Source organism: Nerophis ophidion, linkage group LG28, assembly GCF_033978795.1.
Source record: "Nerophis ophidion isolate RoL-2023_Sa linkage group LG28, RoL_Noph_v1.0, whole genome shotgun sequence".
In the NCBI taxonomy this organism is placed as follows: domain Eukaryota; kingdom Metazoa; phylum Chordata; class Actinopteri; order Syngnathiformes; family Syngnathidae; genus Nerophis; species Nerophis ophidion.
The window spans coordinates 31,206,982-31,233,875 of record NC_084638.1 but is presented as its reverse complement, the minus strand read 5'-3'; the positions used below and the strand labels follow the sequence as shown (position 1 = coordinate 31,233,875).

General features: G+C 30.6%; 1 protein-coding gene across 1 annotated transcript in view; it reads right to left on the bottom strand.

Annotated features, from left to right (window-relative positions):
• LOC133545223 (uncharacterized) overlaps nt 1-14,917 on the bottom strand; it is a 175,645-nt gene extending 160,728 nt beyond the window's left edge. The window contains exons 1-3 of the mRNA XM_061890618.1: nt 14,521-14,917; nt 9,460-9,573; nt 9,244-9,332 (exon numbers count right to left, since the gene is read on the bottom strand). Coding sequence (XP_061746602.1) covers nt 9,244-9,332; nt 9,460-9,573; nt 14,521-14,813 — 496 coding nt within the window. The 5' untranslated portion in view covers nt 14,814-14,917. The remainder of the gene's footprint in view (nt 1-9,243; nt 9,333-9,459; nt 9,574-14,520) is intronic.
• Between the last annotated feature and the right edge of the window lie 11,977 nt (nt 14,918-26,894).

Sequence of the window (26,894 nt, the reverse complement as noted above, 5' to 3'; positions counted from 1 at the left end):
ATATACATACATACATATGTATATATATACATACATACATATGTATATATATACATACATACATATGTATATATATACATACATACATATTTATATATATACATACATACATATGTATATACATACATACATACATATGTATATACATACATACATACGTATATACATACATACATACGTATATACAGACATACATACGTATATACATACATACATACGTATATGCATACATGCATACGCATATACATACATGCATACGTATATACATGCATGCATACGTATATACATACATACGTATGTATATACATACATACATACGTATATACATACATACATACGCATATACATACATACATACATACGTATATACATACATACATACGTATTTGCATACATACATACGTATATACATGCATACATACGTATATACATGCATACATACGCATGTATATACATACATATGTATGTATGTATGTATGTATGTATATACGTATGTATGTATGTATGTATATACATACGTATGTATGTATGTATATACATGCATATGTATGTATGTATATACATACATATGCATGTATGTATGTATGTATATACATACATACATACATACATACATACGTATGTATATACATACATACGTATGTATATACATACATACGTATGTATATACATACATACGTATGTATATACATACGTATGTATATACATACATACGTATGTATATACATACATATGTATATGCATACATACGTATGTATATACATACATACGTATGCATATACATACATACGTATGTATATACATACATACGTATGTATATACATACATACGTATGTATATACATACATACGTATGTATATACATACATACGTATGTATATACATACATACATATGTATATACATACATACGTATGTATATACATACATACATATGTATGTATGTATGTATGTATGTATGTATGTATGTATATACATATGTATGTATGTATATACGTATGTATGTATATACATACATACATATGTATGTATATACATAGATACATATACATACATATGTATGTATATACATACATACGTATGTATATACATATACACACATATGTATGTATATACATACATACATACATACATATGTATATACATATGTATGTATATACATACATACATACATATGTATATATACATACATACATATGTATATATATACATACATACATATGTATATATATACATAAATACATACATATGTATATATATACATAAATACATACATATGTATATATACATACATACATACACATGTATATATATACATACATATGTATATATACATACATCTGTATGTATATACATACATATGTATATATATACATACATATGTATATGTATATACATACATACATACATATGTATATATACATACATACATATGTATATATATACATACATACATATGTATATATATACACACATACATATGTATATATACATACATACATATGTATATATATACATACATATGTATATATACATACATACATACATATGTATATATACATACATACATATGTATATATATACATACATACATATGTATATATATACATACATACATATGTATATATATACATACATACATATGAATATATATACATACATACATATGTATATATATACATACTTACATATGTATATATATACATACATATGTATATATATATACATACATACATATGTATATACATACTTACATACGTATATACATACATTCATACGTATATACATACATACATACATACATATATATGTATGTATGTACATACGTATGTATGTATATACATACATACGTATGTATGTATATACATACATACGTATGTATGTATATCCATACATACGTATGTATGTATGCATGTATGTATATACGTATGTATGTATGTATGTATGTATATATGTATGTATGTATATACGTATGTATGTATGTATATACGTATGTATGTATGTATATACGTATGTATGTATGTATGTATATACGTATGTATGTATGTATATACGTATGCATGTATGTATGTATATACGTATGTATGTATGTATATACGTATGTATGTATGTATATACGTATGTATGCATGTATATACGTATGTATGTATGTATATGCGTATGTATGCATGTATATACGTATGTATGTATGTATGTATATACGTATGTATGTATGTATATACGTATGTATGTATATACATACATATGTATGTATGTATATACGTATGTATGTATGTATATACATACATATGTATGTATATGTATCTATGTATATACATACATATGTATGTATGTATATACATACACATGTATGTATGTATATACATACATACGTATGTATGTATATCCATACATACGTATGTATGTATGCATGTATGTATATACGTATGTATGTATGTATGTATGTATGTATATATGTATGTATGTACATACGTATGTATGTATGTATATACGTATGTATGTATATACATACATATGTATGTATGTATATACGTATGTATGTATGTACATACGTATGTACATACATACATATATACATACATACATACATACATACATACGTATATACATACATGCATACATACATACGTATGTATGGATATACATACATACGTATGTATGTATATACATACATACATGTGTATGTATATACATACATACATATGTATGTATATACATAGATACATATACATACATATGTATGTATATACATACATACATACGTATATACATACATACATATGTATGTATATACATACATACGTATATACATACATACATACGTATATACATACATATGTATGTATATGTATCTATGTATATACATACATATGTATGTATATGTATGTATGTATATACATACATACGTATGTATGGATATACATACATACGTATGTATGTATATACATACATACATACATACGTATATACATACATACGTATGTATGTATATACATACATACATACATACGTATATACATACATACATACATACGTATATACATACATACATATGTATGTATATACATACATACGTATATACATACATACATACATACGTATATACATACATACATACGTATATACATGCATACATACGCATATACATACATACATACGTATATACATGCATACATACGTATATACATGCATACATACGTATATACATACATACATACGTATATACATACATACATGCATACGTATATACATACATACATACGTATATACATACATACATACGTATATACATACATACGTATATACATACATACATACGTATATACATACATACATACGTATATACATACATACATACGTATGTACATACATACATACATACATACATACATACGTATATACATACATGCATACATACATACGTATGTATGGATATACATACATACGTATGTATGTATATACATACATACGTATGTATGTATATACATACATACGTATGTATGTATATACATACATACGTATGTATGTATATACGTATATACATATGTATGTATGTATGTATATACATACATACATACGTATATACATACATACATACGTATATACATACATACATACGTATGTATATACATACATACGTATATACATACATACATACGTATATGCATACATACATACGTATATACATGCATACATACGCATATACATACATACATACGTATATACATGCATACATACGTATATACATACATACATACGTATATGCATACATACATACGTATATACATACATACATGCATACGTATATACATACATACATGCATACGTATATACATACATACATGCGTATATACATACATACATACATACATACGTATATACATACATACATACATACGTATGTACATACATACATCGATAGCTACATACATACATACATACGTATATACATACATGCATACATACATACGTATGTATGGATATACATACATATATATGTATATACATACATACGTATGTATGTATATACGTATATACATATGTATGTATGTATGTATATACATACATACATACGTATGTATATACATACATACATATACATACATATGTATATACATACATACGTACATATGTATATACATACATACATACGTATGTATATACATACATACATACGTATGTATATACATACATACATACATATGTATATACATACATACATATATACATACATACGTATGTATGTATATACGTATATACATATGTATGTATGTATGTATGTATGTATATACATACATACATACGTATGTATATACATACATACATATGTATGTATATTCATACATACATACATATGTATATGCGTATATACATACATACGTATGTATGTATATACGTATATACATACATACGTATGTATGTATGTATGTACATACGTATGTATGTATGTATATACATACGTATGTATGTATGTATATACATATGTATGTATATGTATGTATGTATATACATACATACATATGTATGTATATACATACATACATACATATGTATATACATACATACGTATGTATATATATACATACATACATATGTATATATACATACATACATATGTATACATACATACATATGTATATATATATACATACATACATATGTATATATATACATACATACATATGTATATATACATACATACATATGTATATATACATACATACATATGTATATATACATACATACATATGTGTATATATACATACATACATATGTATATATACATACATACATATGTATATATACATACATATGTATATATATATGCATATGTATATATATACATACATATGTATATATATACATACATATGTATATATATACATACATACATATATACATACATACATATGTATATATACATACATACATACATATATACATACATACATACATACATACATACATATGTATATAAATACATACATATGTATATACATACATACATATGTATATACATATGTATATACATACATACATATGTATATACATACATACGTATATACATACATACATACATACGTATATACATACATACATACGTATATACATACATACGTATATACATACATACGTATATACATACATACATAGGTATATACATACATACATACATACATAGGTATATACATACATACATACATAGGTATATACATACATACATACATACATACATAGGTATATACATACATACATACATACATACATACATAGGTATATACATACATACATACATAGGTATATACATACATACATACATAGGTATATACATACATACATACATAGGTATATACATACATACATACATACATATGTATCTATGTATATACATACATACGTATGTATGTATATACATACATACGTATATACATACATACATATGTATGTATATACATAGATACATATACATACAAAGGTATGTATATACATACATACATACATATGTATGTATATACATACATACATACATATGTATGTATATACATACATACATATGTATGTATATACATACATACATATGTATGTATATACATACATACATACATACATATGTATGTATATACACACATACATATGTATGTATATACATATGTATGTATATACATATATACATACATATGTATGTATATACATACATACATACATATGTATATACATACATACATATGTATGTATGTATATACATACATATGTATGTATATACATACGTATGTATATACATACATATGTATGTATATACATTCATACGTATGTATGTATATACATACATATATATGTATATACATATGTATGTATGTATATACATACATATATATGTATATACATATGTATGTATGTATATACATACATACATATGTATGTATGTATGTATATACATACATATGCATGTATGTATGTATATACATACATATGTATGTATGTATGTATGTATGTATATACATACATATGTATGTATGTATATACATACATATGTATGTATGTATGTATATACATACATATGTATGTATATACATACATATGTATGTATGTATATACATACATATGTATGTATATACATACATACGTATGTATGTATATACATACATACATACATACATACATACATACATATGTATATACATACGTACATACATACATATGTATATACATACATATGTATGTATGTATATACATACATATGTATGTATGTACATACATACATATGTATGTATGTATATACATACATATGTATGTATGTACATACATATGTATGTATATACATACATACATATACATACATATGTATGTATATACATACATACATATGTATGAATGTATATACATACATATGTATGTATGTATACACATACATATGTATGTATGTATGTATATACATACATACATATGTATATACATACGTATGTATGTATATACATATGTATGTATGTATGTATATACATACATATGTATGTATATACATACATATGTATGTATATACATACATACATACATATGTATGTATGTATATACATACATACATAAGTATAGACGCTCATCTTCAGAGTTGTGACGTGAGAAAGGTGTTCACGACACCACCCATAACTTGTCGCGTTATGTAGCTGACTGACTGACTAACTGACTAACACCTGGCGATCGCACAACCTCCTCAAGTCTGGTAAAAAATGGACTAACCCTGTGTTTGTATGACATTAATAATAATCCAAATAGTAGTAACGAAAGGAAAAAATGAAAGACAAACTAAAAATGTATGTATGTATATACATACATACGTATATACATACATACATATGTATGTATATACATACATACATATGTATGTATATACATAGATACATATACATACAAAGGTATGTATATACATACATACATACATATGTATGTATATACATACATACATACATATGTATGTATATACATACATACATATGTATGTATATACATACATACATATGTATGTATATACATATGTATGTATATACATACATACATATGTATGTATATACATACATACATATGTATATACATACGTATGTATGTATATACATACGTATGTATATACATACATATGTATGTATATACATACGTATGGATATACATACATATGTATGTATATACATTCATACGTATGTATGTATATACATACATATGTATGTATATACATATGTATGTATGTATATACATACATACATATGTATGTATGTATGTATGTATGTATGTATGTATGTATGTATGTATGTATGTATGTATGTATATACATACATATGCATGTATGTATGTATATACATACATATGTATATACATACATATGCATGTATGTATGTATATACATACATATGTATGTATGTATGTATATACATACATATGTATGTATATACATACATATGTATGTATGTATATACATACATATGTATGTATATGCATACATACGTATGTATGTATATACATACATACATACATACATATGTATATACATACATATGTATGTATGTATATACATACATATGTATGTATGTATGTATATACATACATATGTATGTATGTATGTATGTATATACATACATATGTATGTATGTATATACATGGATACATATACATACATATGTATGTATATACATACATACATATGTATGTATGTATATACATACATATGTATGTATGTATACACATATGTATGTATGTATGTATATACATACATATGTATGTATATACATACATATGTATGTATATACATACATACATACATATGTATGTATGTATATACATACATACATAAGTATAGACGCTCATCTTCAGAGTTGTGACGTGAGAAAGGTGTTCACGACACCACCCATAACTTGTCGAGTTATGTAGCTGACTGACTGACTAACTGACTAACACCTGGCGATCGCACAACCTCCTCAAGTCTGGTAAAAGATGGACTAACCCTGTGTTTGTATGACATTAATAATAATCCAAATAGTAGTAACGAAAGGAAAAAATGAAAGACAAACTAAAAATGTATGTATGTATATACATACATACGTATATACATACATACATATGTATGTATATACATACATACATATGTATGTATATACATAGATACATATACATACAAAGGTATGTATATACATACATACATACATATGTATGTATATACATACATACATACATATGTATGTATATACATACATACATATGTATGTATATACATACATACGTATGTATGTATATACATATGTATGTATATACATACATACATATGTATGTATATACATACATACATATGTATATACATACGTATGTATGTATATACATACGTATGTATATACATACATATGTATGTATATACATACGTATGGATATACATACATATGTATGTATATACATTCATACGTATGTATGTATATACATACATATGTATGTATATACATATGTATGTATGTATAAACATACATACATATGTATGTATGTATATACATACATACATATGTATGTATGTATGTATGTATGTATATACATACATATGCATGTATGTATGTATATACATACATATGTATGTATGTATGTATATACATACATATGTATGTATATGCATACATACGTATGTATGTATATACATACATATGTATGTATGTATATACATACATATGTATGTATGTATGTATATACATACATATGTATGTATATACATACATATGTATGTATGTATGTATATACATACATATGTATGTATATACATACATATGTATGTATGTATGTATGTATATACATACATATGTATGTATGTATATACATGGATACATATACATACATATGTATGTATATACATACATACATATGTATGTATGTATATACATACATATGTATGTATGTATACACATATGTATGTATGTATGTATATACATACATATGTATGTATATACATACATACATACATATGTATGTATGTATATACATACATACATAAGTATAGACGCTCATCTTCAGAGTTGTGACGTGAGAAAGGTGTTCACGACACCACCCATAACTTGTCGAGTTATGTAGCTGACTGACTGACTAACTGACTAACACCTGGCGATCGCACAACCTCCTCAAGTCTGGTAAAAGATGGACTAACCCTGTGTTTGTATGACATTAATAATAATCCAAATAGTAGTAACGAAAGGAAAAAATGAAAGACAAACTAAAAGCGACAGTCCTACCTTTTGTGTGACTTTTCTCCAGTTCATTTTGAAGATGAGGATGAAAGACGTCTCGAGACAAACGCACGTCAGGAGACCGTGCCACAGGCCTAGCAGCTACAAAAAAAACATTTTTTAACATCATATTTTGTTAATTAAATGCAACACCATAGAGTTAAACTCTCTGGACATATATATTCTTGTCTTTTTCACAGGAAGATTTTTTTTAAAGCGCACCAAATATCCTGGGGCGGGCAGCAAACATGAGGGCAGGCCGATGAAGTAGTAGCCCACCAGGTTGGACATGATCTTCTGCATTCCACAGCCCACCAGGATTCCCGAGCAGATGCACTGAGCGACAGAAGAACAGAAACACGTTTTAGCCGACAGTACGTTGGAACAAGGCTTGTTTACTGTAAACCACTCGTATGGTCTTGGGCAGTGCAGTTGTTGCTCTGTTCTAAAATGTGCTTTGAGTTATTAAAAAGTAAAGATTAAGTTGCAAACATTTTTATTGACTTACAGTATAGGACACAAAATTTTTGCGCACTATATATTCTTGGATACAACAAAGAATGTACCATATACAGGTGCTGGTCATATTATTAGAATATCATGAAAAAGTTGATTTATTTCATTAATTCCATTTAGAAAGTCAAACTTGTAGAATGTATACATTTATTCCAAACAGACTGATACATTTCAAGTGTTTTTTGCCAAAAAAGAGATGATTATAGCTGACAACCAATGAAAACCCTAAATTCTACATCTCAGAAAATTAAAATATGGTGAAAAGGTCAGATATTGAAGACACCTGGTGCCACACTCTAATTAGCTAACTAACTCAAAACACCTGGAAAAGCCTTTAATTGGTCTCTTGTTTTGATTCTGTATGACACACAATCATGGGGAAGACTGCTGACTTGACAACTGTCCAAAAGATGACCATTGATACTTTAAAGAAGGAGGGCAAGACACAAAAGGTCATTGCCAAAGAGGTTGGATGTTCCCAGAGCTCTGTGTCCAAGCACATTAATAGAGAGGCCAAGGGAAGAAAAAGATGTGGTAGAAAAAAGTGTACAAGCAAAAGGGATAACCGCGCCCTGGAGAGGATTGTCAAACAAAACCGATTCAAAAATGTGGGGGAGATCCACAAAGAGTGGACTGCAGCTGGAGTCATTGCTTCAAGAACCACCACGCACCGACGTATGCAAGATATGGGCTTCAGCTGTCGCATTCCTTGTGTAAAGCCACTCTTGAATAAGAGACAACATCAAAAGCGTCTCGCCTGGGCTCAAGACAAAAAGGACTGGACTGCTGCTGAGTGGTCCAAAGTTATGTTTTCAGATGAAAGAATATGTTGTATCTCCTTTAGAAATCAAGGTCCCAGAGTCTGGAGGAAGACAGGAGAGGCACAGAATCCACATTGCCTGAAGTCCAGTGTCAAATTTCCACAATCGGTAATGGTCTGGGGTGCCATGTCATCTGCTGGTGTTGGTCCACTGTGTTTCCTGAGGTCTAGGGTCAATGCAGCAGTCTACCAGGAAGTTTTAGAACACTTTATGCTGCCTGCCGCGGACCAATTTTATGGAGGTGAAGATTTCATTTTCCAACATGACTTGGCACCTGCACACAGTGCCAAATCTATCCCTGTTCTTGATTGGCCTGCAAACTCACCTGACCTTAACCCCAGAGAAAACCTATGGGGTATTGTGAAGCGCGAGATGCCAGACCCAACAATGCTGAAGAGCTGAAGGCCACTATTAAAGCAACCTGAGCTCTCATAACACCTGAGGAGTGCAACAGACTGGTGGACTCCACGCCACGCCGTATTGCTGCAGCAATTCAGGCAAAAGGAGCTGCAACTAAGTATTGATTGCCGTACATGCTGAAACTTTCCATGTTCATACTTTTCAGTTGGCCCACATTTCTAAAAAATATCTTTTGGTACTAGTCTTAACTTAAATTCTAATTTTCTGAGATACTGAATTTGGGATTTTCAGTAATTGTCAGTACTAATCATCAGAATTTAAAGAAATAAACATTTCGAATCTTTCACTATGTGTGTAATGAATTGATATAATATGTAAGTTTCACGTTCTGAATATAATTACTGAAATAAATCAACTTTTTCATGATATTCTAATAATATAAACGAACAGCACCTGTAATATACAAAATATTATGTATACATTTTTTACATATAGATATATATACCATCAATATACAAATACATATATAATAATATATTATTCAATACAGTCAAAGCATGGGCTACACTATCAATATACTAACAATTGTTGATGCATTCAAAGAATAAGAATGTATACATCATCAAAATAAAGACAAACCATTAAAGAATGTGGTGTATACACTGTCAATATACTAATGTACAAAGAATGTGCAGTATACCATTTGATACATCAAAGAATGTATTTCTTCAATATATAAATATAACATTTGAATATACCATTTGCTACACTAAAGAATGTGCCATATATACCATCAAAATATGACTGACTGATTTGATACCATCAAAGAATGGACTGTATATACCGGCAAAATATGACTACACCAATCAAATAATGTACTGTATATACCAGCAAAATATGAACATTTGAATATACCATTTGATACATTAAAGAATGTGCCATATATACCATCAAAATATGACTATACCATTTGATACCATCAAAGAATGTACTGTATATACCAGCAAAATATGACTATACCAATCAAAGAATGTACTCTTGTATATACCATCAAAATATGAATATATAGTTTGATACAATCGAAGAATGTACTTTATATGTAAAAGACCATACTGTATATACCATCAACTTACTAATATAATTGTTCATACCTTCAAAGAGTGTACCATAAATACCATCAAAACACAGACAAACCATCAAAGAATGTGCTGTATATACCGTCAAATGTGCGGTATATTATACCATTTGGGAGGTAGGGGAATTTATTTTTAATTATTATTTTTGTTTTTTTGTCATGAAAAAGGGAGGTTTTTTGGGTTGGTGCACTAATATTGGCAAAATAAGTGTATCTTGTGTTTTTTATGTTGATTTAATTATACCATTTCATCAAAGAATGTGTCATTTATACCATCAAAATATGATTATACCCTTTGATACCATCAGAGAATGTATTGTATATACCGGCAAAATATGACTATACCAATCAAATAATGTACTGTATAAACCAGCAAAATATGAACATTTGAATATACCATTTGATACATTATAGAACGTGCCATATATACCATTAAAATATGACTATACCATTTGATACCATCAAAGAACGTACTGTATGTACCAGCAGAATATGACTATACCAATCAAAGGATGTGTTATATATACCATCAAAATCAATCAATCAATTTATTTATATAGCCCTAAATCACAAGTGTCTCAAAGGGCTGCACAAGCCACAACGACATCCTCCGTTCAAATCCCAGATCAGGGCAAGGAAAAACTCAACCCAGTGGGATCACAATGAGAAACGTTGGAGAGGACAGCAGATGTGGATCCTACATAATATTGTGAAAATATGAATATATAGTTTGATACAATCGAAGAATGTACTGTGTATGTAAAAGACCATACTGTATATACCAACTTACTAATATAATTGTTCATACCTTCAATGAGTGTACCATATATACCATCAAAATACAGACAAACCATCAAAGAACGTGCTGTATATACCGTCAATATACTTATGTACAAAGAATGTGTGGTATATCATCCCATTTGATACATCAAAAAATGTGCCATATCATCAAAATATGAACATTTGAATATACCATTTGATACATTCAAGAATGTGCCATATATACCATCAAAACATGAATGTACAGTATATACCAAAGAATGTACTGTATATACCAGCAAAATATGACTATACCATTTTATACCAATTTTATTTTATACCAATCAAAGAATGATCTGTATATGAACCATATGAATATATAGTTTGATCAAAGAATGTACTATATATACCATCAATATACAAATATGTAAAAGACCACTCTATTTTACATACCATCAATATATTAATAAAATATTTCATACATTCAAAGAATAGGAATGTAAATACCATCAAAATACAGACAAACCATCAAAGAATGTGCTGTCAATATACTAATGTACAAAGAATGTGTGGTAAATTATACCATTTGATACATCAAAGAATGTGCCATATATACCATCAAAATATGACTATACCATTTGATACCATCAAAGAATGTACTGTATATACCGGCAAAGTATGACTATACCAATCAAATGTACTGTATAAACCAGCAAAATATGAACATTTGAATATACCATTTGATACATTAAAGAATGTGCCATATATACCATCAAAATATGACTATACCATTTGATACCATCAAAGAACATACTGTATATACCAGCAGAATATGACTATACCAATCAAAGAATTTATTATATATACCATCAAAATATGAATATATAGTTTTATACAATCGAAGAATGTACTGTATATATAAAAGACCATACTGTATATACCATCAACTTACTAATATAATTGTTCATACATTCAAAGAATGTACCATATATACCATCAAAATACAGACAAACCATCAAAGAATGTGCTGTATATACCGTCAATATTCTGTGTATCTCAAAGAATGTACTGTATATACCAGCAAAATATGACTCTACCATTTTATACCAATCAAATAATGTACTGTATATACCATCAACATATGAATATAGAGTTTGATCAAAGAATGTACTGTATATACCATCAATATACAAATATGACTTTGGCAGCAGCATGGTAGCAGGCTGAGTGTGTCGCGTCTCGCTCCTTCATTAACCTAATTAACCTAAAATCTGCCGATACTAACTCTCTCCTAACAACACATTAAACCAATAAGTACGCTGTTTGCACATACTTATTCGCCGATTCCTCTAAAAATGCCGAAAACAAGAGGAAATCAGACTGATCCGGAACCCGAACTGTCTATGGTGTCTTTGTCCACTTTGCTCGAGTCCCATCGGGAATCTCTATCCAAAGATTTTAAAACTTCACTTGCAGCTATAGAGAGCAAACTGGATGACGTACAAGCCACAGTGTCTGCGAACTCTGCCAAACTCCAAAATCTTGAGATTACGGCAAATGACCTGGAGAACCGCGCGCAATCTCTGGAAACATCCATTACAGCACTAGCAGGCAAAATTACCAAGCTGGCAGCAAAAGTGTTAGACCTTGAGTCCCACAGCCGCCGCAATAACGTCAGAATAATTGGCTTACCTGAATCCATTGAGGGTCCACAACCTGCTGCCTTCTTCTCCAACATGCTGGTGGAAGTCTTCAGCGACATCCTGCACTCCCCACCTGAATGCGAGCATGCCCACAGGTCCCTCACTCCCAAACCTCCAGCAGGCCAGCGACCGAGACCGGTTATCATCCAGCTCCTCAGGTTCCAGGAAAAGGATGCGATTATCCGGGAAGCCCGGTCCAATAGAGGAAAGCTGAAGATCCGTGGTCACTCGATCTTGGTCTTTGAGGATTATCCACCCGAAGTTGTCGACCAGCGATGTCATGTCGAAGCTCTTCAAGCTAGGTCTCAGACCTGCCCTGTGCTACCCGGCCAAACTTTCCATCATGGTGGGCACCATCTTTATGCAGCATCTTTCGTCTTTGAAGACATTGTCTGTGTGAACATATTGATTCAATCCAACTTTGTGTTATCTGATTGTGAGTCATTAAAATTGTCGCAAAAAACTCTCTATTGTTCACAAGATTCTGACTTTTCGACCACATAAAATTGGCGTCCCCGTACGGGCCACCACATAAAATTGGCTAACAGGATGAGGCCCCGGGTTAAATCCCCGACATTTGTACTACAGTAGTTTTTCAGTACATTCAACAATACCACGACAATAATGTGACATTTTCTTATCATTCCACCCCGACGAGATATTATGCCATTAAATGTTGCACACAAAAAAAAGAAAATACGAGAAGGCAAATGTGTTCAAAGTGGGGCCCCCTGGGAGTCATTTTCAGAAGACATCTTGTTTTTTATTTATTATGGTAAAAATAAAATGGATTATGAATGAAATATATTTTTAGATATTGCACTAATTTGCTTAGTCAGCTATAATACAAAGCTTTAAACACTTCTAGGATTGCTGTTAGCATCTTCAATGTACAAAATGTATCTGGCTGGCTGGAAAAAATATATATTTAAAAAAATATACAGCCGATACGATTGGAACCGATACGGTACCAATGATCAATACTATTACCTTCAGTACTTTGAGGTAATAAATTTAATATTTAATGTAACTTTACCAGAGAGCTGGTAATAATTGTGCTGTCCAGTTATATTTTGTTTTGTTTACACTTCTAAGTATCCAAAATCTTGCACGTTATGATAGTTAGCGTGCACGCCATCCCCCCCAAAAAATCTGTCTGGAGCCGCAAAAATATAAACGCCTTATACAAGTGTTATAATGAAGGAAACACATCATGTAAGTGTCTACATTAGCTATATAAGATTTTAAAAGTCTTATATGAGTGTTAAATGAAGACAACACATGATGTGTCTATATTAGCCTACTATCAAAATGACTTTAAAAGTCTTATATAAGTGTTGTAATTAAGACAACACATGATGTGTCTATATTAGCTATATTACCATACTATCAAAATTACTTTAAAAGTCTTATACGTTATAATGAAGACAACACATATTAGCCTACTATCAAAATTACTTCAAAAGTCTTTAAGAGTGTTAAAATGAAGGCAACACATGATGTAAGTGTCTATATTAGCCTACTATCAAAATTACTTTAAAAGTCTTATATGAATGTTATAATGAAGGCAACACATGATGTAAGTGTTTATATTAGCCTACTATCAAAATGACTTTAAAAGTCTTATATGAATGTTATAATGAAGACAACACATGATGTAAGTGTCTATATTAGCCTACTATCAAAATGACTTTAAAAGTCTTATATGAGTGTTATAATGAAGAAAACACATGATGTGTCTATATTAGCCTACTATCAAAATGACTTTAAAAGTCTTATATGAGTGTTATAATGAAGAAAACACATGATGTGTCTATATTAGCCTACTATCAAAATGACTTTAAAAGTCTTATAAAAGTGTTACAATGAAGAAAACGCTGATGGAAGTGTCTATATTAGCCTACTATCAAAATTACTTTAAAAGTCTTATATAAAAACTTATATAAGACTTTTAAAGTAATTTTGATAGTATAATGAAGGCAACATTATAACAGCATGTCTATTTTAGCCTACTATCAAAATTACTTCAAAAGTCTTATATGAGTGTTAAAATGAAGACAACACATGATATTAGCCTACTATCAAAATTATTTCAAAAGTCTTATATGAGTGTTAAAATTAAGACAACACATGAGGTAAGTGTCTATATTAGCCTACTATCAAAATTACTTCAAAAGTATCATATTAGTGTTAAAATGAAAACAACACATGATGTAAGTGTCTACATTAGCCTACTATCTAAATTACTTCAAAAGTCTTATATGAGTGTTATAATGAAGGCAACACATAACGTAAGTGTCTATATTAGCCTACTATCAAAATTGGCCTACTATGAAAATGACTTTAAAAGTCTTATATAAACACTTATATAAGACTTTTAAAGTAATTTTGATAGTATAATGAAGGCAACATTATAACAGCATGTCTATTTTAGCCTACTGTCAAATTTACTTCAAAAGTCTTATATGAGTGTTAAAATGAAGACAACACATGATGTGTCGATATTTGCCTACTATCAAAATGACTTCAAAAGTCTTATATGAGTGTTAAAATGAAGACAACACATGATGTAAGTGTTTATATTTGCCTACTATCAAAATGACTTCAAAAGTCTTATATGAGTGTTAAAATGAAGACAACACATGATGTAAGTGTTTATATTAGCCTACTATCAAAATGACTTTAAAAGTCTTATATGAGTGTTAAAATGAAGACAACACATGATGTAAGTTTCTGTATTAGCCTACTATCAAAATTACTTCAAAAGTCTTATATGAGTCTTATAATGAAGAAAACACATGATGTGTCTATATTAGCCTACTATCAAAATGACTTTAAAAGTCTTATAAAAGTGTTACAATGAAGAAAACGCTGATGGAAGCGTCTATATTGGCCTACTATCAAAATTACTTTAAAAGTCTTATATAAACACTTATATAAGACTTTTAAAGTAATTTTGATAGTATAATGAAGGCAACATTATAACAGCATGTCTATTTTAGCCTACTATCAAAATGACTTCAAAAGTCTTATATGAGTGTTGAAATGAAGGCAACACATGATGTCAGTGTCTATATAAGCCTACTATCAAAATGACTTCAAAAGTCTTATATGAGTGTTGAAATGAAGGCAACACATGATGTAAGTGTCTATATAAGCCTACTATCAAAATGACTTCAAAAGTCTTATATGAGTGTTGAAATGAAGGCAACACATGATGTAAGTGTCTATATAAGCCTACTATCAAAATTACTTCAAAAGTCTTATATGAGTGTTAAAATGAAGACACATGCAAATTTGAATAAATACACAGAGGACTTGAGAAGGAACTCTCCTGACGGAATAAATAAAGTACTATCTAATCTAATTAGCTATAATAGCCTACTTTCCAAATTACTTTAAAAAGTCTTATACAACTTATATAACACGTGATGTGTCTAGATTAGCTATAATAGCCTACTATCAAAATGTCGCAGCAAGACGTAAATCTTTGTTGACAGAAATGTTGAAATGTAATATTTACTCCACACATTTCTACAACATTGAAAAACATTAGTAAAACTTCTCAGGGGGTGATATAAATCTTGGAAATTACTGACTTAGAATGCCCAAAAAGGTATAGATGTGTGTGCCCAAGTTAAAGGAAACGGCAGGCTGTCTTCTTCTAAAGGATTTGTTACAATCTTTGGCAATCTGGGTGATGTTTGCTGTGGTCTGGAACACGGCACACAAACAACTATCAGAAATGCAAATATGAATAAATACAGAGGACTTCAGTAAAGGAAATTAAATGACCTCAAAATATACAAACGAGGCATAATGATGCCTAAATAGCATGTTAGCATCGATTAGCACTGACTAAATATGGCTGATTAGTACTTCACACAAGTCAATAACATCGACAAAGCTCACCATAGTGCATTCACGCGCAGCATAAAACGTTTGGTGGACAAAATGAGACAAAGAAAGCGTGGCATGAAACACGTCTTACTGTGGCAGCGTAGGAGAAAGCTGTACATGTAAAACTATGGCGAGTTCAAGGACTGCCTAATTAGTAGGACAAAACGGCGCTTTAAGCATGAACACAAACATAATAAACAGTGGGCTTTCTAACAAAAGGAACATTTGTGTCATATTTATCCTACAGAAACTGTATTAAAAAATTTTATAAAATTGTTCCCCCCATCTTTTTCGATTTTCATACATTTTGGAAAACGCTGCAGGGAGCCACTAGGGCAGCGCGAGAGCCGCAGGTTGCCGACCCCCGTCCTAATAGGTACTTAATTTAAGACTTTTAGAATTACCAACCAAAGTACTACCAAGTATTGATATATTGTTAAAGTTAAAATACCGATGAAATTATTCTCTGCATTTGACCCTTGATCCCCCCCATATAAAAAATAAAGGAGTACCATATTTCAACTCTTTTGTGAATGTGACGTCCAGTTGCAGCTCAAACACCAATTTTCCATGCCAACAAAGTAAGCATGCCTTATAGAACGCACTCAAAAGTAAGGCTCCATGTTTTAAAATGCAGTAGCTTAATGCTAATTTACATTGGATTTGCCATACACATGCTACTGATTAGCATCGGCGATTTTACGTGGGGATTTCGTCACCTCCAAATCTGGTGATGAAAACTACAATTAGTAAGCCCAATACTTACAGTACAAACACTCTGTAGGGCTCAACAAAAGACAAGACTTATTGGCAAAGACTACTTCCTGACTACAACAGACAAACTGGAATGAATGCATACTTTCAAATAATATTTAGAAGTGTAAAAAAAACAAAATATATTATCAGCTCACTAGTAAAGTTTTATTAAATTAAATGTATTACCTCAAAGTACTGAAAGTTGGTACCGTATTGGTTCAATTGTGAATGGTACCCAAAATATATATGTTTTTTCCAGCCATTAAAGATGCAGTATTAAAGCTGACTAAGCAAATTAGTGCAAAATCTAATAATATATTTAATTCATAATCCATTTTATTTTTACAATATGCTGAGGTTTAATAAAAAAAACAAGATGTCTTCTGGAAATGACCCCCAGGGGCCAAACTTTGAACACATTTGCCTTCTCGTATTTTCGTTGTTTTGTGCAACATCAGCACAATAGCTCGTAGAGATGGAATGATATGAAAATTTCATATCACGGTTATCATTATTTTCATAATAACTGTGCTCAAAAACAATTAAATCTTCTTACCAAATATTTTTTTTTAATTACTAAAATAAATTATTTTTAATGTTTTGGGTTGCTTATGCTAAACTGATTTTAGTTTTCATATTTAATCTGCAAAGCTTTAAGAAAAGTGCATAAAAAAATCAAATCTATAGTTGTCTATCATTCCTGGCGGGCGTTGTGGCATCAAGGCCCGGGGGCCAGATGTGGCCCCCACCTGATTTTATTTGGCCCTCAAAACCCTGGAAAAAATATGTATTAATAAAGTACTGTAACTTTTCTTACTAAATGTATTCTTTCTTTCTATTTTGGGAAAACAATAAAAATGTACTCCATTAACTTAAATATTGTCTAATTATGCCCAAAAAATATTATCAAACATTCAAATCATTTTTTTTCAAATAGAAATAAATACTAATAATAATGATTTTAATGCAAGAGCTCCATCAAAGTAATGCAATGTAAAAGTAGCAATAGATTTCATGGTAAAATTATGAATTTTACTGTGGTTTTTACAGTATATTTTTCTAAATAAAAACAACAGTACTTTTTTTTACTGAAATAAACTGTGGTGCCGTTTTGGCATTTACAGTAATACACCGAAAAATCTACAGTTGTGGATTTGTGGTAAAAAAAAAAAAAAAACACACACAAAAAAAAAACAAAAAAAAACTGGCAGCTCAGGTTTACGGTAAAAAAAAAAAAAAAGTACATTTTACAGTAAAATTCTAGACACTGAGCTCCCTTTTTTTCTTATAAAACAGCACTGTTTTTGCATTTACAGTAAAATACACAAACTTTTAGGTGAAATTATTGCAACCTACCATATTTTTTTTCCATTTTAGTTTAAAAAAATATACTAATAAAATGCATAAAAAATAGTGTGATAATAGTATTCAATTAAATAATACTTGTAACGTTGATTTGATTTGAACACACACACTCACAGGACACCAAGATGACGATCAGGCCAAAATTAAAATGTTGGCCACCGCCGCCGTGTACATCTGAGGCAGAATGATGCCCTGCAGGACAAGAGACGTGAGACATGCAAACTAAACGACACACAAGGTGTCGTGGACTTACTTGGTTTTGCAGGTAGGCCACCTGCACCTGATGCAGGAACATGGCCTGGAGACACAAACATGCTAGGTTAGCAACACTGGCATGTTAACGACATGCTAATAATAGCTAAATGAGCTACATGCTGACATTACATTTTAACATCATGTAAGTTAGCAACATTAGCATAGCTATAAGACCTACATTCTCAAAACAGTTTTTCATTATGATAGGTTAGCAACACAAGAATAGCTATATGAGCTACATGCTCATTTTAGCACCATGCTTGGTTAACAAAATTAACATAACAATGTGAGCTGCATGCTAACATAACATTTTCACATCATGCTGGGTTAACAACACTAGCATAGCTATGTGAGCTACATGCAAACATTACATTTTAACATCATGCTCGGTTAGGAAAAAAACAATGTGAGCTACATGCTCACATAACATTTTTACATTCTGCTAGGTTAGCAACAAGAATAGCTATATGAGCTACATGCTAACATTACATTTTAGCATCATGGTAGGTTAGCAACATTAGCATAGCTATAAGACCTACATCCTCATAACACTTTTTCATAATGCTAAGTAAAGCAACACAAGAATAGAGTTATGAACTACATGCTAACATTACATTTTAGCATCATACTGGGTTAACAACACTAGCATAGCTACATGCAAAATTTACATTTCAACATCATGTTAGGAGCACAAGAATAGCTATATGAGCTACATGCTCTCATAACATTTGTACATCCTACTAGGTTAGTAACACAAGAATAGCGCGAACATTACATTTTAGCATCATGATAGGTTTGCAACATTAGCATAGCTATAAGACAGGGGTAGGGAACCTATGGCTCTAGAGCCAGAAGTGGCTCTTTTGATGACTGCATCTGGCTCTCAGATTAATTTTAGCTGACATTGCTTAACACGATAAGTAATGAATAATTCCGCTGGTAATCACGATGTTAAATATAACGCTTAAAATATGAAACATTCTCATGCATTTTAATCCATCCATCCGTTTTCTACCGCACCTGTTCAAGAAATAACAATGTTATTAAAAAGAATTAGAGACTTATTACACTCTAAAAATGTTGGTTTTACTTAAAAAATGCACGCATTTAGTTGTATTCAGTGTTAAAAAATATGAAATGGCTCTAACGGAAATACATTTTTAAATATTTGGCTTTCATGGCTCTCTCAGCCAAAAAGGTTCCCGACCCCTGCTATACAGCCTACATGCTCATAACATGATAAAATGTTATGTGAGCATATTCTTGTGTTGCTTATGAAAGCAACACAAGAATATGCTCACATAACATTTTAGCACCATGCTTGGTTGGCAACATTAGTATAGCTATGTGAGCTGCATGCGAACATAAAATTTTCACAACATGCTGGGTTAACAACTCTAGCATAGCTATGTGAGCTACAGGCTAACATTACATTTTTACATCACTTTAGGTTAGCGACACAAAAATAGCTATATGAGCTACATGCTCACATTACATTTTAGCATCATGTTAGGCTGAAGAAAAACTAAATGGTCAAACTCACAACTCCTACATCGGTAACTGACTGATATAAAATGTGAAGCCTGCTTATTTAGCGGCGGGCGAGGAAGGAAGTGTTTCCTTCATGAGGTCTAAAAGTGACTTTTACATAAGAGTTGTCCTCTCACACACAAATAAATATGTTCCTTTTAATGTTCAGTCATGAGCTTGTTATAGACTACAGATGGCATCTTAACTAGCTTCCAGGACTGCTGGGACTCAGCAGTCAAGGTTTAAGTCAGGGGTCACCAACCTTTTTGAAACCAAGAGCTACTTCTTGGGTACTGATTAATGCGAAGGGCTACCAGTTTGATACACACTTAAATAAATTGCCAGCAATAGCCAATTTGCTCAATTTACCTTTAATATATATATATATATATATATATATATATATATATATATATATATATAGATAGATAGATAGATAGTACTTTATTATATATATGTATATATATATATATATATATATATATATATATATATATATATATATATATGTGTATGTAAAAAAATGGGTATATCTGTCTGTCATTCCGTCGTACATTTTTTTTCCTTTTACGGAAGTTTTTTTTGTAGAGAATAAATAATGAAGAAAATACTTAATTGAACGGTTTAAATGCGGACAAAACAGGAAAAAAAATGAAAATTAAATTTTGAAACATAGTTTATCTTCAATTTCGACTCTTTAAAATTCAAAATTCAACCGAAAAAAAGAAGAGAAAAACTAGCTAATTTGAATCTTTTTGAAAAAATTTAAAAAATTATTTATGGAACATCATTAGTAATTATTCCTGATTAAGATTAATTTTAGAATTTTGATGACATGTTTTAAATAGGTTAAAATCCAATCTGCACTTTTTTAGAATATATAACCAATTGGATCAAGTTATATTTCTAATGAAAATAAATCATTATTTCTTCTAGATTTTCCAGAACAAAAATTTTAAAAGAAATTCAGAAGACTTTGAAATAAGATTTAAATTTGATTCTACAGATTTTCTAGATTTGCCAGAATATTTTTTGAATTTTAATCATAATAGGTTTGAAGAAATATTTCACAAATATTTTTTGTCGAAAAAACAGAAGCTAAAACGAAGAATTAAATCAAAATGTATTTATTATTCTTTACAATGAAAAAAATAAATTTACTTGAACATTGATTCAAATCGTCAGAAAAGAAGAGGAAGGAATTTAAAAGATAAAAAGGTAAATGTGTTTAAAAATCCTAAAATCATTTTTAAGGTTGTATTTTTTCTCTAAAATTGTCTTTCTGAAAGTAATGAGGAGCAAAGTAAAAAAAAAATAATGGATTTATTTAAACAAGTGAAGACCAAGTCTTTAAAACATTTTCTTGGATTTTCAAATTCTATTTGAGTTTTGTCTCTCTTAGAATTAAAAATGTCGAGCAAAGCGAGACCAGCTTGCTAGTAAATAAATACAATTTTAAAAAAATAGAAGCAGCTCACTGGTAAGTGCTGCTATTTGAGCTATTTTTAAAACAGGCCAGCGGGTGACTCATCTGGTCCTTACGGGCTACCTGGTGCCCGCGGGCACCGCGTTGGTGACCCCTGATTTATATCATCATATCGTATTTGCTGATGTTGCTCTTTTGTTGTTGTTGTGTTTGCTGTTGTTGTTTTTGTCCCCTCAATTTCCCCCCCTGTCTTCCTGTTTTTCCTCTTTCTATCCCCTCCTGCTCCGGCCTGGCTGCACCAAATGATAATATGAATACATTAAATAAAGTCAAATACAAATATGGCAACAAGAGAAGTATATCCCACACTTCTCTTTTGTAAAGTAAATCCGAACAGCCGATATGGGCATCTCAAATCAAATCAAATCAATATGATTTGCCTGAGAAGCTGGACAAAACAAATAAATAAAAATATAAAAAATATTTATTTTAACTAACCTTCGTCTTGTGTTTGGGTTGGCACCGACCTGTTTTAGTTTTTAAATGGATAAAAGAACCACATAAATGTATTTTTTTGCATCAACGCTTTTTGACTTTGTCAGGAACCTCTATTTCAACAAAGTAAAACTTTTTTTTTTGTGTGTGTTTTTTTTTTTAATTAAAATATAAAATGTTGTGGTTGAAATGATAAATTATTGTAAGGTTCGGTTTCGACCCAGTTATAAAAATAAGATTATCAACCAATAATCATGTGAGCTTTAGGGGATTCTCATTTTACCTTGTTATCCAGTACAAAAACAAACAAAGACGGGCATGGCCAGACATGTGAGGTCAATTCAGTATAAAATTATTAGAATAAAAATATAAAGAAAACACATTTAAGAGATGTGTTCTAAAACACAACAACCTTTTATTAATTTATACAATTCTCTTGAGGTTCATTTAATCATTTTTTAAATAGAAATCGAGGGGTGTACTGACAGAAAAAAAACCCAATGGCCCACACCTAACATATTAATACCAATATTTTCATGGATAAGGAAGCCTAACAAGGTAACCCATGGTTGAAAAACAAATTGGATGATAGATAAATGTTTTTAGTGTATTTTACAGCTGATTTAAGACATGGGTCAAAACTGACCCATTAACATAAGAAATGGTAACAGAAAGCTAACACAAGAGGAAGGTTAAAGGCCTACTGAAATGAGATTTTCTTATTTAAACGGGGATAGCAGGTCCATTCTATGTGTCATACTTGATCATTTTGCGATATTGCCATATTTTTGCTGAAAGGATTTAGTAGAGAACATCGACGATAAAGTTTGCAACTTTTGGTCGCTAATAAAATAGCTTTGCCTTTACCGGAAGTAGCAGACAATGTGCGAGTTACGTCACGGGTTGTAGGGCTCCTCACATCCTCACATTGTTTATAATCATAGCCTCCAGCAGCAAGAGCTATTCGGACCGAGAAAGCGACTATTTCCCCATTAATTTGAGCGAGGATAAAAGATTCGTGGATGAGGATTATCGCAGGGCGGGTGATATTCCATCCATCCATCCATCCATCCATCCATCCATCCATTTTCTACCGATATTCCATCAACAAAAATAGTATGTAGATTGTGATCAACATGTTGCTTAACATAATCAAATTTGCCCAGTTAATTAAAAAAACAAGTCCGTCCGTTAGCAAGGCTATTTCCTAGTTGATGGAGAATGATGGAACAAAATGTAAAAGGGGAACAAAAAAACATTTTAATCATGTTATACCTGAGGCACAAAAAAAAAAAAAAATTAAAAAAGAGTGACGGCTCCGGGCGGCGGCAGTGGGTGCGTTTCAGATGTAATTAGACACATTTACTAGGATAATTCTGGAAAATCCCTTATCTGCTTATTTTGTTAATAGTATTTTACTGAGATTATACAGTCATACCTGAAAGTCGGATGGCTGCGGTGAACGCCAGTGTCTCGGAGAGAAGCCGAGGCGCCAAGATCACAGCTGCTTTTTTGACAGCTACAGGAGGAGGTCCCATAATCCACTGAAGTCCCCGGTAAGACTTAATATCACAATTTTCCCATCCAAAGACATGCTGGTTGACGTAGAGAAAACATGTTCGCTTGACCGCTCTGCTTCACAACAAAGAAACACCGGCCGTGTCTCGGTGCTAAAGACAGCTGCAATCCACCGCTTTCCACCAAACGCATTATTCTTTATAGTCTCCATTATTAAATGAACAAATTGCAAAAGATTCAGCAACACAGATGTCCAAAATACTGTGTAATTATGCGATTAAAGCAGGCGACTTTTAGCCGCGAGTGGTGCAGCGCTAATATTTCCTGACAGTCCGTGGCGTCATCATTCTGCGACGTTTTCAACAAGAAACTCGCGGGGAAATTTAAAATTGCAATTTATTAACCGTGTTGCAATGTTAATATTTCATCATTGATATATAAACTATCAGACTGCGTGGTCGGTAGTAGTGGCTTTCAGTAGGCCTTTAATAAAGTCAAATACAAATAAGGCAACAAGAGAAATATCCCACACTTCTCTTTTGTAAAGTAAATCTGAACAGCCGATATGATTTTCCTGAGAAGCTGGAAAAAACTAATAAATACACATATACATATATATATATATATATATATATATATACACACACTTTTTTTAATTAAAAAAATGAATTAAAAAACAAAGCGCAGAGCGAGGATGAACACGCCCCCGGAAACACAACTCTACTTTTATCAATGCGTAACTTGCAAAATGGCCGAAATCTGTAGTTTTTCTCACAGAGATCTCTATGATGAACTCGACATAAAAAACTACAAAATGGCGGCCAATCGTAGCTATGCCCCGAATCTACAAACATTATAATTATATTATCTCAATTGTGACATTAGGAGGAAATGACTGCTGAGGTTATAAGCCACGCAATAAAATTTCCGTCTAAAACCCATCAAAACAACTTAAATCTTGTAGTTTCTGAAGGAAAACAGCATTACAGCTCCTGAGGAAGACCCCGCCTTTTCACAACAAAGTTCGATAGCATAGACTAGCACGCAGTTAGCAACCACAATTTAATCATATTTAACATTATTAATATTTAACATTATCAATAACATGGAAAACAAGT